We start from the raw sequence: 17,378 nt of genomic DNA, 5'->3' as shown, positions 1-17,378 counted from the left end.
CAACATAGAAGATGATTAAAAAAAAAAGTTCATTTACCAATTTTAACAATCTAGAAAAAAAGAAAGTGACTATAATACTTGATGACAGACATCATGTTTAAGTAGAAAACACAAAGATAAAAAAAGTAATACCGCTGAAAATATTGCACAACTTCAGGTGTTTCCTCCAAATTTGCTTTATGTAATTGGATATAAATTAATGAACAAAAACTTAAGCAAGATACATGTAACAATTTAACAGAACTTGATAATCTAATTTCTTTCAATTTTTCTCGAACTCATCATGGGGCTCATAAGAAAATTAACCAACATGGATACTGCTACAGTTGAATGTCAAATCTTTAAGTGCTTATGACATACTAAATTCTTCTATAATGCAATTATGAAGAACCCTTCAAGAGACTTGTGTTTTGTATGTAGAAAAGTGTTAAAGTCAAATATTCAACTCAATATAAAATAAAAAGAAACATTTCTGATTTGTTGGGTTGAGATTGCTTCTCCTTTTGCTAATGATTTTTTAGCTGTAATATCACTGAGTTGTACAAATATGTCACCTTCGAGTACATAAAGAAAAATAAACACATGCTAAATGGATAAAACATTACAACTACATCTTTACTAGACCATCTCTACCTCTAACACTTCAGAAGCTTAGAGATTCAGTGTTCTTATATTAACTGCAAGAAAAAGATAAAAGAGAAATTCCTTCTTTTTTGAGATCACAACTATGAAGTCATGTGGTTATACAAATTCTGCATTTGTGTGCAAAACATGAAACACATTTATCTTAATTCTCCCTGCTTAGAATTGTCAGTCAACTAGCAGGACTGTCCTTCCAACAGAAACAGCGATGTGTTTTTATATAACTTCAGTAACCTCAGCACTACAATAAGAAGAGATGCAGTATCCTTTTGCTATGTTCAAGACAACAGGGAAGGAGGTCACAGGAAAGAATAAATCAAAATTGTTGCAACTGAGAAACTTTTCTCAGTTTAACCATGGTGCCACTTTCATTTTTACATAAGCATGGTGGCATAATTCAAGCTCAATAAATCAGAATTCTTAATATTTAAAATTTACCTTGACTTTTAATTATCACCATATTAACAACCAAAATAATTAAGTGAAACACATAAGAAAGGGTAATATTAAACCCCACTTTACTAGAGTTGGTTTCTTGACACATTAACTCATTTTTTTATAGAAAAGGGATAGTGCATCTCAGTTTGCTTACAAGCTAGGAGATCACTTTGAATTCTGCATTTCCTAACTGCAAACAGATATAGCACTTATAACAGGTTATAAATAAACTGGTTTTCAAGCATAGAGCCAGCCCCAACGATAATAATACACTATTTAAAAAGACCTAAGGCAATGAATTCCATTTCCAATGGAAAAAAAGAACTGTGCAAACAAGCTTAAAACTACTTTTTTTGTGCCAGTGTTATAAAATGTAGCTTTTAATAAAACCTTGACCCAAATGCCAGCAACTTGAGAAAAGAATTTGGGTGGGGGGGAAGAAGAAAGTTATTTCATTTAGGAAAAACAACCACTATCTTTTTCCTAATCTTCAACAGACACAATTTAAACATATACAGCTGCTGTATAACACTTTACACAATTCCTATGTACTGGAGCAATAACAAGATCTAAATACAATTATATTTTTGAACACTGGGTCAAGGCTTTACATAAAAATACCTTCCTACTTTTCCCCCTAAGTTTCTAAAATATCACATACTTTTTTCCCCCAACATCTGCAGCCATTCAGGAATTCCTGCAGCCATGCAGGAATTTTTAGGAAACTTTTGTGCATGATCTTAATTCCTAATCCCTGGCTCTTTGGGCTCAGTGACAAAAGATCAAAACCACCAAAAATGATGGTTCACTTGAAGTCAGATGAGAGACCCTGGCTCAATTAGTCTCGTAGGATGAAAGCAGTGCTGCATCAACTGGCTCCATGCAGGAGGGGCACGTGAAGGATCTCATCAACCAGTCATCTATACAGTCCAGGTGATAGATGTGCATGCACGGCAGAAATCGAATTGGGTCCCCATAAACAAAGTCCATCATACAGATCACACACCTGTTGAGGGTGAGGGAGAGAAATAAGAAAGCATTTTTAGAGAAGTGATCCATCTAGAATACTCTTTAAAATCCCCATTACAAAGACAGTGTTAATACGAACAGATGAAAATGGGTTGCCTGTCATCCTACCACCTAAGCATCCAGATTGAATTTTTTCTTAATAAGTGTTATACAGCCACAATCTCTTATTTCAATCACCTGGGAATTTGAAGAGTTTGAGAGCAATCAACAGGGCAAAGAGAAAGGTATCACATAGGGCTCAAGTCCACTGCTAGAATTTTACTTGTAAAACAGCTATTACAGAAGAAACCTTAAGAAGAATGTGAAGCTTTAGTACGTAGGAAACCATGTTAATTTTATTTGAACTGCTTTTTTAGTGTAAGCCCACATAGTTTTCACTTTAATAAGTGTATGTAAATACAGACCACTAATTTCAGCCTACTTACTGGGCTGCTACAGGCTAAAGTTCTCTTCAACAACCCCAGTTTCAAGCTCACTGCACTCTTCTACAGGTTCAAGAAGCAGCCCAATTCGGCAGTCAATATTCTAGATAGGTTATAATCTTAAGTACTAGGCCTAAATGGTGCTACAGCTCAAACAGCCAAACACAACATAGTAAATTACTTTATGTCTGTGTTGGTAACGACCATTCTCAACCTAAAAGGAGAATGGCTGTCCTCATTAGGGATTCTCAGACAGTAATGCGCTCTGAGGACAAAACCTCCCTTATATTTAACTCATCAGGCTTAGTACAATTATTCTACAAGTTAAGAAATGGATAAGATTTTCCTCATATCACTAAAACCCTTAGCAAACCATTTTAATGGCTACATAACCTACCAAAGTATTCCTCTACTGTTATTTTTCACTAAATAAAACTATGGTGACTATCTTTATGCATAAAACTCTAGGGATTGAAGTGAGGCACATATTTTAGGATAAATCTCTAGAATTAACTGTTTCAAAGGATTTCGATCTAAAGGTCCTTGACATCCTGCCAAATGACTTTCCCAACTGATTAGGCCACCAGCAATGCTGGTACTAGTTCACAGTTATTACACAGGTAAATCATTTTTAACTGACATTAACTGTCATCCAAATGGACAGAGGCAACATATAAAATGGTCAGAATTCACACCATCATTTATTTCTTAGCTATTTTTATATGAAAATTCTTCTTAATTGCTACATCTAAACATTTCCTTGTAAGAAATGATTAAACATCTGACTTCCAAAATGCAGGAGAGTATTTTTAAAAATCAGATCTCTGAAGATAGATCTTTGAAATATGTATAAATTAAAACTTACTCCCGGATCTTTTTTTCTGATCCATCTCTTCCAGGGTCATAAACTCCTTTAGGCAGATGCTGTATAAGGCCTATTCTTTGAGCTATCCTAATTTGTTCCTCTTCAGTCAGCTGAGTTGCTAGGCGAGTCTGGCTAGGTGTTGGATGATAGACCGGAACTGGAACTTGTTCCTAAATTTTTTTTAATGGAGAAAAGAATTATTTTTTAAAAATTTGTTTTCTGGGGTAGTGTTTTCCTTTTGTTTCTTCCTTTTTTGGCTGGGGGAGGGGGCCTTGGGGAGAAGGAGACTGGACAAGTATGCAGTAGCATGAGATTCTCTTTTACCCTGCCTTAACTTTAGCATATCTGACCTATGTTTAAAGGATACTGAAACACAGCTTTACAGAAAAACTGGAATGGAATGTTACTTCAAGTATTTCTACAGGAAAACCATATAACACAGACATATTCATTCCTGATACACAAAAAGATAAATCAATGTAACCAATTAATTAACCAAATGGACGGTATTCAATATTCTGTAGGCCACAATGGAGTTCTGTGGCCTCAGTATATCATTATTTACATTAGAATTGGCCACTGTAGATTCCTCTTATTTGCAAACTTATTCTTTCTTTCCATACAGACAACAATCTTAAAATTAATTTATTATTTATTTGGAAAGACTGGACATTATTGCAATAAACTTCTGTAAAATTTCTTTTAGGCTTTTGGATACATATTTAGATATGATAATCCAGTGAGCCAAATAAGGCCACCTTCCTTCCAAATGGAATACATATCCAAGGACTCAACCAACCATGGATCATGCAGTACTGCAGTATGTATTTGTTGAAAAAAAAAATCTGTATATAAGTGGACCCGTGCAGTCCAAACCTGTGTTGTTCAAGGGTCAACTGTATTGCTTTTATTTCCTACTCACATTTATGAGATAATTTTATTCACACTCTATACAGTCTTTCAACAGATACTTGAGTATCTATTATGTGCTAGGTGATGGGGAGTGCAGAGTAAACAAAATAAAGTTCCTAGATTGATGGAGAATGCTACTTTAGGTAAGATACTCAGAAAAAATCTCTCTGATGAGACATTTGGGAAGAGACCTCAATGAATACGAGGGAAACAGTGCATCTCTGACCTAATGATTTCATTGTGGCTAAAACCATTTTTGAGCCACCTAATATGGTGTTTCAGACAACATCTCTACTGTATAAACTGAGCCATAACACTTTCAATCCATGTATGATGTTTTCATGGGAAAATTTACGTTAAATCACAACTACCTTATTCACATTACATTAGAAAATGTTATTTTCATTCATCCTGTAGGATCACTCATGATTTCTACAATTTAAGCACTCATTTACAATGACAGCCAACATTTGCAAGTATGAGATTATGCCTCCAGGAATAATTGCTAAATTTGTGTTAAGCTTTAAAAAAAAAAATTCTGTGAAATAACCTCCATAAGCATTCAGAACTAGCATCAGTTGAAGCTGTTTTGAGCCAATGGCTTCTGGGGTTCAAAATAAAATAATTAAGAATGTACCCATAATTAGAGACTTCATAAGGACTCAAGCATAAATATCCTTTTCAAAGAGGAATTTTAGGGGAAAGTCTCAGATACATATAAAGTAGGCTCAAATACTGAAATATCTAATTCAAGGAAAAAGGCACTTCACTACAATGTCTCTTAAAGATACCATTATGTACCTTTAAATTAGCCTTATTCTTATAAACCCCTTTTCTGACAGTAGTTATTATTGAGTTTCTTATCAAAGGCAGTTCAACTTAAGACTTTAAATATTTCTTTTCTCTGAGATTCAGAACAAATCTGTAATTAAAGATCTCAAAACACAGTAAATCCTTTATCAAATAATTAAGATTACATTCTCTGGTAAAATGTCAGTAGTTCAAAGTTTCATGTTTTATGAATTTCCACATAAAATCATTAATGGTTACTTTCATACTTCTAGCTCATGATTTAGGAAATAATAACCAAGCATGTGAGTGCTTATCAGACCTATATTCTTCATCCAAATATTTATTTAGTTCATATTACATGCAAAGAAGATTTATTATTAAGTATGGTTCTTGGATCCAGATAACCTTGGGTTAAAGTCACTTCTCTGCCACTTAACAGAGTGACCGTGTTGAAGTGATTTACCTATCTGGGTTACCCTACCTTATATGGTTGCTATAAGACTTAAATGAGAAAGATGGTGAACCTTGGAATGGCAGGAACTCAATAAATGGTAGCTATTATAACTATTAACACTGCATTCGAAGAGCTATGTTTATTACTGCAGTCCAATTAGCTGTTTCGTATGTTTCATGCTTGTCCATCTTACTGGCTTTGTTCTTGCTATCCCCTCTAGTATCCCCTGCAGGTCCCTTGGTCCAAATCCTACCTCGTCTAGCAGCTTGTTGACCTAAAGCTTTCCCCAATCCTCCTCCCTACCACCCAATATGGACAGACTCTGCCTCTAGCCTCAGCTTAATTACATAGGTGTCTACCTATAAAAGAATTAGGACGATTATACAGAATACAGTAAAGCTTTCACAAGTGCAGTCATCAAGTGAGAAGAGACTGTCAATTCTTCTAGCTTTCAAAGAGGAAGTGAAGTACAAAACTGACTGCATTTCAGGACTTCCCTGGTGGTGCAGTGGTTAAGAATCCGCCTGCCAATGCAGAGGACATGGGTTCGAGCTCTGGTCTGGGAAGATCCGACATGCCGCGGAGCAACTAAGCCCATGCGCCACAACTACTGAGCCTGTGCTCTAGAGCCTGAGAGCCACAACTACTGAGCCCGTGTGCCACAACTACTGAAGCCCGCACACCTAGAGCCCATGCTCCGCAACAAGAGAAGCCACTGCAATTAGAAGCCCGTGCACCGCAACGAAGAGTAGCCCCCGCTCACTGCAACTAGAGATAGCCCGTGCGCAGCGACAAAGACCCAATGCAGCCAAAAATTAATTAACTAATTAAAAACTGCATTTCTTTAGCACAGTATGAAAACTTTCTTTCAGCCCTATATATCTACACCACTGTGACTACAGGCAATTTTTTGCTTTATAAAAAGTTATTTTTTTAACCAATATTTCCTTTTAAACAAGTCTGTATATATACAAAAAATTTCAGTTTGTAGGTCAAACTCAGAGAATCTTTTATGCACTAGAAAAATAACTTTGCTGACCAGGCTTTATAGTGCATATAAAAGTTACATGACCCTTCTGTTGTTAAAGATCATAAAAATGGCTGTTTCACCTCTGGTTTAGAAATTCTCCTCTTTAAGGTTTTATACCTAGCAAGCTAACTTTCGATGCAGAAAAGTTTCATAGTTCAGAGTCAAAAAGGCTGTCCCTGCTCTGCTACTTATCAGTCATAAGACCTTGACCAAGTTATTTACTTAACCTCTATTAGACTCAGTTTCTCTATGTATAAAGTACCAGGACTAGTGTAAGAATTAAAAGAGACTTGTAACTGCTGTCCCGGTACAGCATGAGACACACATACAAAAGCTCATTAAATAAATGTTAGCTAAATAAATGTTAGCTACTACAATATTATTCTGTCTCTACTAGTATGTGACTATAGAAAAGCACTGCAACGTTTAAGAAATGGACTGAATTTTCAATTTTGTATGTCAATTATAACTCAGTAAAGCTGAAATAAAACAATTTTTTTTTAAAAAGAAGAAATGGACTAGACTATGACAGAGGTAAGTAAAACTTGTCAAAAAGAATCTTAGAAATTCACTTAAGAACAACTCTCTCATTTTATAGGCCCAAGCTTACCTACAGTCACAAAATTACTGACAATGTTGGAATTAGAATTCTGGTCTCCCTTTTAAGCTGGTAATTTCCACTACATCATGCTTGGTTGCTGGATAGGAAGGAGATTCTCCAAGTAAAATGATTTGGACTTTGTCCATTTATATTATACTGAAATGACATTTTAAGAAAGCCATCAAAATAAAGAATTTCTAATAAAGTTATAAAGATTTTTCATCTGCAATAAAGGTTTCATAATTTCAGCAACTTCTAAAATTTAAGAATTTCAAAGAACATCAAATCCATTTTGAAACTGCCCTGTAAAATATACTCTATTGCTGATAGAAAAATAGAATCCCACACCCCCACTCCAGCTGGGGTACCTTCGCAGAATCCTAGGAATCAATAGAATACCGTTCTTAAAACACTGCTATTTATGAATATGGGATTTTCAGTCTGAAAAATTAAATTATAAGATTTGAGTCTCTGATACTTCCTGTAGTAAGTTATTCTAACCCTCTGCTTTCTCTCAACATCAAATGACTCTGGTTTGCAGACTTGAAGCTAACTACTATTGCCCCTGGCTTTGGTCCTATCTTTCTGGCTTGTCTCTGAATACAAGAAACTCTTCAGCCTCTGTTGTAACCCCTGCCAGCTCAGATTTTCAACCCTTGAATTATGATTTCCAGTCTAGACTACCTTTCATTATTCTCAGTCCCAGACCAACTGACCAGTCTTGATGAGCTGCCATCCACATCAAGATATGACTCATACGGAAGTCAGTGAAACAATTAGTATAAGACTGTGGGTAATGAGGTACTCCTTAATCCTTGAACATACCTACTACAAACAAAAAGACCTATACTACAAACAAAAAGACTTTAACTGTCTCTAAGCACGTGCTTTTTAAGAGGCTAGATTTCTTTGGTCTTGTGGTTCACATATGGGTACAGAGAACACAGAAAGCAGAACAGAAAAGGAAAGCTCTACCTTACAAAGAAGCATATTAATAGATAGAAAAACAAAACGCCTATCTCTTATTCACATTATGGATGTATTTTCCTCTTTGGTATTTTTGTTAAACGAAAGAAACCCTCTAGATATTTTAAGTGATTCACCATTCTAATTTCAGTTTATATGCAACTTTTCAGAAACCCTCTATAGGGAAGAAAATGACTAAGAGCTCCTGATATTTTAAAGATAGCCTCACCCTTCTTACCACACACACCTAGTTTTAAGTCCCATCATACTTATTAAAAATGACCTTAAGTATGAATTACTATTTAGTAACTAGAGATCCAATGGTATTTTCTAGGTGGCAAAATGTAAACTTGTTTCTCCTGTCAGCTAGAAGACACTGAATGGAAGATTGGATGGGGATATAAAAACAGCACTGTTTAAAAGATCTGGACTCTGGGACAGTTCTCAACATTCCCTAACTAATGGCTCACTGTGCCTAAACTCTTTGTGTGAACAGTGCGATTTATGCTGAACACCTGCTTTCCCTCTGGGAGTCTAGAATTTTGGTATATGTTAGGCAGTGGCTCAGTACTTTGGGCTTCCCTGGTAGATAACACTTTAAACATGCTGGCACAATTCAGTGCTGGAGAATTAAGCACATTCCGTGTGACTCCACTAGGAGAGAACTCTTAGAAGCCTGTGCCTTTCCTATGGACCTTTGCATCTTTTCCCTTTACCAATTTTGATTTGCGATCTTTTGCAGTAATAAATCATAGCTGTGATTACAATTATATGCTAAGAACTATGAGTCCTCCAATGGAACTGAAGATCATTCTAGATAATGTTAAGAGTGATAGGGGGAATTCCCTGGCAGTCCAGTGGTTAGGGCTCTGCACTTCCACTGCAGGGGGCTCGGGTTTGGCACTTACCCACCTCCCCCACCCCAAAAAAGAGTGATGGATAGTGCCTGCATTGACTCCTTTGTTTTGAAGCAGTTTATTTGGTGATGTTCATTAGAAATGCTCCTTTGTGGACTTCCTTGGAGGTCCAGTGGTTAAGACTCCACACTTCCACTGCAGAAGGCATGGGTTTGATCCCTGGTCGGGGAACTAAGATCCCGCATGCTGTGTGGCATGGCCACAAAAAAAAAAAAAAAAAATGCTCCTTTGTGAAAAATGTGTGTTTTGACAATGGCAGTTACACAGTACTTCTGTTTTATTCCTTTTTTCAAAGCAAGTTTGAAGGAACTAATATTTTGAACATTTATTATTTAGCACAGAGAAAAACACCTTTGACATAGAAGGGTTATATGCTGAACTGTGTCCCCCAAAATTCTTATGCTGAAATTCTAATCCCCAGAAACTCATGATGTGACGGTATTTGGAGTGTGTGACTATTTTTGTCCTGGTCTCTTCTCCTGCCCTATACTCTTCACCAAAACTATGTCCATGTTGACAGCTAAAACTACCACCTAGATATAAAAGATTCACAAATTTATATTCCAGTCTAGATCTCGCTTTTAAACTCCAGGCTCTACTTTGACAGTTCTAATTCGATGTCCAAAAATGAACTCCCCTCCAAAACCTGGTCCTCTTCCCTATCTCAGTAAATGACACAACCACCTTTCTAGTTCTGGAAGACAGAAACATCCTTGGTACCTCCCTTCCCTTTACCTTCCCATATTTAATACATCACCGGGTTCTAGTGAATTTATTTTCTATTGAAATGCTGATAGAATCTGTTCATTTCTTTCCATGTCTATTGCCAATACTCCAGTCTAAGTTCCCATTTCTTTCCTGGTGTACAATATTAGCTAGGAAAATCTCAATTTGTTTTCTACCCAGAAGTTACAGCAATTTTTCCAAAACAAATCCAACCCTATGCCCTCCTCAACATACTTTAAAACTCCTTCAATAGCTTCCCACTGCTCTTTGGATGAAGTCCAAAGTCCTTAATAAGACCTCCAAAGCCCTGCATAGTCTGGTTACCTACCTACCTACCACTCACCCTCTCCTTCCTCATCTAACAACTCACTCACTGCTTTCTAGCCCCACTGGCCTTCTTTCAGATCTTTAAAGAAGCATGATCTCTCTTATGTGAAGTCATAGCACCTGCTGTATTCTCTGCATGAAACACTCTCCTCCACCATCACTCTGCTTAAATACCTCTTTTTTTCCTTCCTTCTGAGCTCAGTTCAACTTCTATTTTTTCAGAAATCTTCCCTAACTAACCATTCTCCTCTATTATAGGCTCTTATATAACAAGTAACTTTCCTCCATGGCATTTGTCATATTTGTAATTTTATATTTAGTTATAGTAATTTAAATGTTGTCTTTCCCACCAGACTGTAAGATCAATGATAAGAATTGTGTCTGGTTTTGCTCCTTACTGAATGGATAGATGAATAAATGACCTACTAAAAATGTTATCTACTAATAGCTAAAAATAGTCACCCATTAACTTACTCCCGTGTTCCTTCTCATTTCAGTGTTTCTATACTTATTAAAGTTAGTATACATGCTATAACACTGGGATTACAGAGTTGGTTTTGCTTTGCTAAGTCATTCTTTAAGAATGACTGATAGGGGCTTCCCTGGTGGCGCAGTGGTTGAGAGTCCGCCTGCCGATGCAGGGGACACGGGTTCATGCCCCGGTCCGGGAAGATCCCACATGCCGCGGAGCGGCTGGGCCCGTGAGCCATGACCGCTGAGCCTGCGCATCCAGAGCCTGTGCTCCGCAACGGGAGAGGCCACAACAGTGAGAGGCCCGCGTACCGCAAAAAGAAAAAAGAATGACTGATAATAATAGTATCTCCACCAATCCCTCCAAAAGTGAATCCTAAATACGATTTTGAAGACCTGTGGAAAATAACATTTACAAATTAATCATTTACAATGTACAAGGGCACTTCGTACAAAATGAATGGGTTTATGAAAATCTAAATCACCAATACAGTAAATTGCTAATTAATATAAATGCTGGCAACCTTCAAGGGTGGTTCAGTTGGCTGCCCTCACCTCTATCTATGTCTATGAATATGATTCACGAAGTATTTTGTCTCTGGGCTAAAAAGGTGATTGCGTGACTATTTTATTAGTGTATTCCTTCACCACTAGACTATAAGCTTGATAAAGGTAGGGATTATGTCTGTTTTGCCCACCAATATATACTATTTACCTAGCACAGTATCTTTCACATAGTAGGGATTCAAACATTACTGGATAACTGAATGATTTAAATCAAAGCACTCATGTTCCTGTAATCCATGTCATATATTCTTATCAGGATTTTATAAACATGCTATGAAAATTTTGCTAAGGATTTGGATTATGCCACAATAAAACCAAAAAGGAAAACCTGATATAAATTACAACCAACATTCCTTCTCCAAGTGATAACCTGGTTTGTTGCCTCTCTGAAATTTCAACCTACCTTTCTACCCCACAGTAACTTCAATTTGTCCAAAATCAAACTAATTATCTCCTTCTACTTCCACAATCCTTCTCGAGCTCAGAATTTCTATGTCCACTATCTAGGTTAATAATAGAAAAGTATAGTGGAAGGAACACAGACATATCATAGAATTTCATCCTCTGGCACTTATCAGGTATGTGACCATAGGCAAGTTACTTAATACCTCTAAGCCTAAGGTTCCTCATCAGAAAAATGAATAGAATACCCATCTTAAAAGAATGTTGTAAGGAATAACTAAGAAAATGTACCAACCACGATAGGGGCTCAAATATCTGGGCCTTCCTATAATGACATCATTAGTCATCCAAAGTACACATCTCTTCCCCCTTTCCCTTTATTCCCAGCATCTACTTAAATGGCTTATCTAACTACCATTTTCTCAATGTTGATAGGAGACATACATGTAACTGCCCTGTGAGTTTAAATTTTGAGAAAGAGGGAATTCACAGTAAGAGAAGCAGATATATTTCAAGTAAATTTAAACATTTTTTTTCCTCTTTAATGCTTTACTTCTCTACGTCTTCATGCAAAAAACAAAAAACCCCAAAGAGAATCCAAGCAAAAGCATCTGCCTTAAAGAAAGGGAAAAATTTAAATTAAAATGTGTTAGGAAAAGAAATGCAGCATCACGGAAAGGGGTAGAATAGACAAGGAACAAAGGTTTACAAAATGTGCTGAGGCAGAGCAAAGAGCAAAGACAGGGTCAGTCACACAAAAAAGCAAGGTTTGACCTGATGAGGAAAATCTCTGAAGTGCTCCAATTGTTTGTTAATAAATAATGTATCATCTATAAAATGATGAATGTTGTGAAAAATAAAATGGGCCCGAATCTCAGAGTTTACAAGTCAAGAAAGAAACAGATCAAAGTGTGAACTTGTCTATCTGAAAGGCACTGCATTAAAAGTTGGACCCAGGTTAGGGAATATGATATAATTTCAGAAACTAAATAAAACAATGCAGTGGGGAAGTGCCTAAATAATGTGCTGAGGCTGGAAATAGTACAAGTCTGGTTTGTGGTGAAGGAAAAATAAAGTCACTGCCAAAGAATGCAGCTTGTCACCAAAAGCTGTATCCTTTCCTCCAGAAGAGTCAGCTCTTCTGATTTTCTCCTTACAGCCTTACAAACTGCTGCTGGCACCACCCCCTCCCCAGCTGCAGTTTCCTACTGGGAATGTTTTTTTCTGAATTTTGCCAGACTGAAACCTAAGGCCATAAAATGGAGGATTTGGAATAAATGATCTCAATGCATATTCTAACTCTGATGTTCAGTGAATCTTGAACAAAAATCCCCAAACCAAACAAAACCCCAAAGATTAGCATTAATGAAATTCCTGAACCATAAAGGATAACAATTATACATAGAGGGGAAAAAAGCCAGCATCCCATCAATGATACTGACAAATGATATGTTTTATTTAATGAGATCAAACCGAAGTGATCTGCATGGAAAAAGAGCACTGCTTCCAGGGAGGCGTTTTGGCATTTATTTGTTTGCTTATTTTTTAAAGAAATGAAAAAGTTGGCTTCTTTTATTCATTACATAAATATTCACTGAGCACTTGTCATACAGGGTTATATACAATATCCTAATTGGTGGAGACCTGGTAGGCATCATCACCATAGGCACTCAGCATTAGCAAGTCATAAATCCATCTAAGGGTCAAGACAACTGAAAATCAAGGTCACATTTTGAGCCTAGGCACAAATTACAATATTTCTTGAATACTCAACCATATTTCAGATGCTGCTTTAGGCAAAGGAGATACAGTGGTGACCAAGACTGTCCTTACAAAGCCTAAATCCCCTACAGTAGGGGGATACAGAGATATAGCAAACAAGACAAGATGATTACCTCACCCATGGCTCCTACTATCCCTAAATTGCCCATGACCTGGCAACTCCTGGGACAGGCATACATTCCAGTGGATCCATAGGCTAGTCAACATTTGATGACTTGCAATCTCCTGACTGGTGAAGAGAGGATGAATCAACAGACTGTCTTCTCTTAGAATTAGAATTGGAAAACTGAATTAACTGACCTGAAAGGTCATTGAGCAGCAAATACAAGATGTATAAACTGAGGTTTGAGGAAACTGTTTGTATTAAAGACAGATTAGAAATGCTGAGTGAAGCAGACATTAGGAAAGCCCACAAATGAAAAATCCGGAAGCCTCTGGGTAAGAAAAATGGGAGAAAGTGGCTGCCTTGGTTCCTTGACAGCTGTCTGATTCTAATCCATGTGTATATCGTTAAAATAAAGCACGTTTCCTCTGAGTTAATTTTGTCTAAAATAAGAGTCTCCTAAGCACCACCACTATTTTCTTTACTGAATGAGACCTAAATTAGACCACCTTTTCCTTCTCATCAAGCAAACTGGTTTCCAGAGGGGAAATGGTACCCACTTACTAACAAAGAATTGCTTACCAGTGGGGCAGATCTCCAGGGTAGTTGTGGGCCTAGAGATATCCCATCTGAGTTAGTGCATGAGTTATTGTTGGAACTACTTCTTTGCTACAGCCAAAACATACTGGAATTTTTCTCATTTAAGCATCCTATCTTTGAATTTTACCAGTTCAAAGAATAAGAATATACATTTCAATAACTATCTTTCATCCTTAAATGGAAGATTCAAATATATGACTACTTGAAAGCTAACAGTAATAAGCCCAAGAATTCTTTGCAAAACCAGAGTCAGAATATACACAGCCTTTAAGGAGTTAAAAGATGAAAGCTTAAAAAGGTGTTAATTCCAAAAAGAATATGTTTGTAGCAGCCAAGCGTTGTCTTTGGCGCTCAGGAAGTCTGTTATTGCATTTACTGTACTAAATTCTCTAACAGATACCTTCCCCTCTCTTTTTAAGGGTTATTTTTTGAAGGGCTAACATCATCAAAAAATATTAATTCCCTCTGAAAACTGGTGAACTTCAGTTGTAAGAATTCTGCAAAACTTATTTTTTTAATTTTTAAATTTTATTTTATTTTTGGCTGCATTGGGTCTTTGTTGCTATGTGTGGGTTTTCTCTAGTTGTGGCAAGCAAGGGCTACTCTTCGTTCTAGTGTGCAGGTCTCTCATTGTGGTGGCTTCTCTTGTTGTGGAGCACGGGCTCTAGGCGCACAGGCTTCAGTCGTTGTGGCTCACGAGCTCTAGAGTGCAGGCTCAGTAGTTGTGGCGCACGGGCTTAGTTGCTCTGCAGCATGTGGGATCCTTCTGGACCAGGGCTCGAACCCGTGTCCCCCGCATTGGCAGGTGGATTCTGTTTTTTTTTTTTTTGCGGTACGCAGGCCTCTCACTGTTGTGGCCTCTCCCATTGCGGAGCACAGGCTCCGGACGCGCAGGCTCAGCGGCCATGGCTCACGGGCCGAGCCGCTCCGCGGCATGTGGGATCTTCCCAGACCGGGGCACAAACCCGTGTCCCCTGCATCAGCAGGTGGACTCTCAACCACTGCGCCACGAGGGAAGCCCCTGCAAAACTCTTTAGAAGGTGTATTTCTTGGATTCTAACAGCTTCTTGCTGCTATTGTTGAAGTGTAGTTGATTTACAGTATTATATTAGGTTCAAGTGTACAGCAGAGTCATTCAATATTTTTATAGATTATACTCCATTTAACCTTATTACAAAACAATGACTATATTTCCCTGTGCTGTACAATATATCCTTGTTGTTTATTTTATACAATAGTAGTTCTTTGGCGACTTACAACTTAGCATGTTTTACCCATGTTGTAGCATTTATCAAAACCTCATTCCTTTTTATTGCTGAATAATACTGCATTGTATGTATATACCACATTTTGTTTAGTCATTCATTAGTTGATGGACATTTGGGCTGTTTCCACTTCTTGGCTATTATGAATACACTGCTATGAGCATTTGTGTACAAGTTTGTGTGGGCATGTTTTCAATCTTGGGTATACACCTAGGAGCAGAATTGCTGGGTCATATGATAATTCTATTTCAATCTTTGGAGCAACTGCCCAACTGTTTTCCAAAGTGCTTGTACCACTGTACATTCCCACCAGAAGTGTATGATGGTTATTTCCAATTTCTCCACATCATTGCCAAATCTTATTTTGCTTCTGTTTTTTGTTTGTTTTAAATTATAGCCACCCTAGTGGTTTTGATTTGCATTTCCCTGATGGCAAATGGTGTTAAACAACTTTTCATGTGCTGGTGGCCATTTGTATATCTTCTTTGGAGAAATGTCTATCCAGATCTGTTACTCCTTTTTTTTTTTTTTTTTGCGGTACGCGGGCCTCTCACTGCCCCGGCCTCTCCCGTTGCAGAGCACAGGCTCCGGGCGCGCAGGCTCAGCGGCCATGGCTCACGGGCCCAGCCGCTCTGCGGCATGTGGGATCTTCCCGGACCGGGGCACGAACCCGTGTCCCCTGCATCGGCAGGCGGACTCTCAACCACTGCGCCACCAGGGAAGCCCTGTCACTCCTTTTCAAAACTGAGATTTTTATCTTCACTGAGTTGTAAAGAGTTCTGTATATATCCTGAACATAAGTTCCTTATCAGATAGATGATTTGCAAATACTTTCTTGCATTCTATGGATTGTCTTTTCACTTTGCTGGTGTCCTTTGAAGCACAAGTTTTTAATTTCATGATATCCACCTAATTTATTTTTTGGTCAGTTGTGCTTTTTGTATCATATCTAAGAAGGCTTTACCTAATCCAAGGTCAAGAAGACATCTATATTTAAGAGTTTCATAGTTTTAGCTCTTACTAAAACTATAGTATATGAACCATTGAGTTTATTTTTGTATATGGTGTGAAGAAGGGGTCCAACCTCATTCTTTGTGAATATGCAGGTGTCCCAGCACCAACTGTTGAAAATTGTTTTGAAAAGGCCTACATTTTAATGTGAGTTTTCCCAGAAGCCTAGTGAAATATTTCAGGGAGGAGGTTAAAAGAGTAAGGATTTTATAAGACTGCTTATTTTAAGCAAATGGTATCTCTTCAGGAGGTGTAAAAAAATTAGTCTGACCAATTATGTTTTCTATGTCCTCTAGTCAAATCAGCTGCTGAAGCTTCTACATAGCTGGTTCTTATTTTCTAATGGACTATGCATTCAATACCATATCCCTGGGACTTCCCTGGTGGTCCAGTAAAACTCCACGCTCCCAGCGCAGAGGACCTGGGTTCGATCCCTGGCCAGGGAACTAGATCCTACATGCATGCCGCAACTAAGAGTCCACATGCCGCAACTAAAGATCCTGTGTGCCACAACTAAGACCTGGCACAGACTAAATAAGTAAGTAAATAAATAAATAAATTTTTTTTTAAAAAGCATGATCCATAAAAAAATACTGCTCAACCAGTCTTAATGAAAATTTAAAAAAAATACCATATCCCTAATACTTGCCTTCTAATTGTTCATGTTGTTTCATGTAACATACCCAAACATAGAAAACAAAGAAAAATTATAATTGTCTTACAGTGATCCTCTTTAAGACACACACCTCAGATCTCAACATTGAGACTGTACTAAATAAATACTGAGATGCTGATACTTGTCCACTAGACTGCTCAGATTATGCTGAGTATCAGCACCTACAAATCTTAAACTAGAAAATCAGGTTTAGTCTTTAGATTCTTCCTCAAGCTCAATTCCAGGGGTCAGGTCATCAGGAAATCTCTAACTAGTAAGCAGAATATGGAATACAGAGTGCTTAAGTCCTTTTGCTAATGAACCTCAAAAAAAAAAAAAAAAAGGCTTCCTAATACAAATATAAGTAAAACGAAAGTTAAGATTACTAGAGAGATACTAAT

General features: G+C 37.4%; 1 protein-coding gene across 1 annotated transcript in view; it reads right to left on the bottom strand.

Annotated features, from left to right (window-relative positions):
* Nucleotides 1-118: 118 nt before the first annotated feature.
* RNF11 (ring finger protein 11) overlaps nt 119-17,378 on the bottom strand; it is a 38,829-nt gene continuing 21,569 nt past the window's right edge. The window contains exons 2-3 of the mRNA XM_079899323.1: nt 3,397-3,566; nt 119-2,086 (exon numbers count right to left, since the gene is read on the bottom strand). Coding sequence (XP_079755449.1) covers nt 1,915-2,086; nt 3,397-3,566 — 342 coding nt within the window. The 3' untranslated portion in view covers nt 119-1,914. The remainder of the gene's footprint in view (nt 2,087-3,396; nt 3,567-17,378) is intronic.

The sequence above is a fragment of the Stenella coeruleoalba genome (assembly GCF_951394435.1).
Source record: "Stenella coeruleoalba genome assembly, chromosome: 1".
In the NCBI taxonomy this organism is placed as follows: domain Eukaryota; kingdom Metazoa; phylum Chordata; class Mammalia; order Artiodactyla; family Delphinidae; genus Stenella; species Stenella coeruleoalba.
The sequence above is the reverse complement of the archived record's forward strand: the minus strand, read 5'-3'. Positions and strand labels throughout refer to the sequence as shown.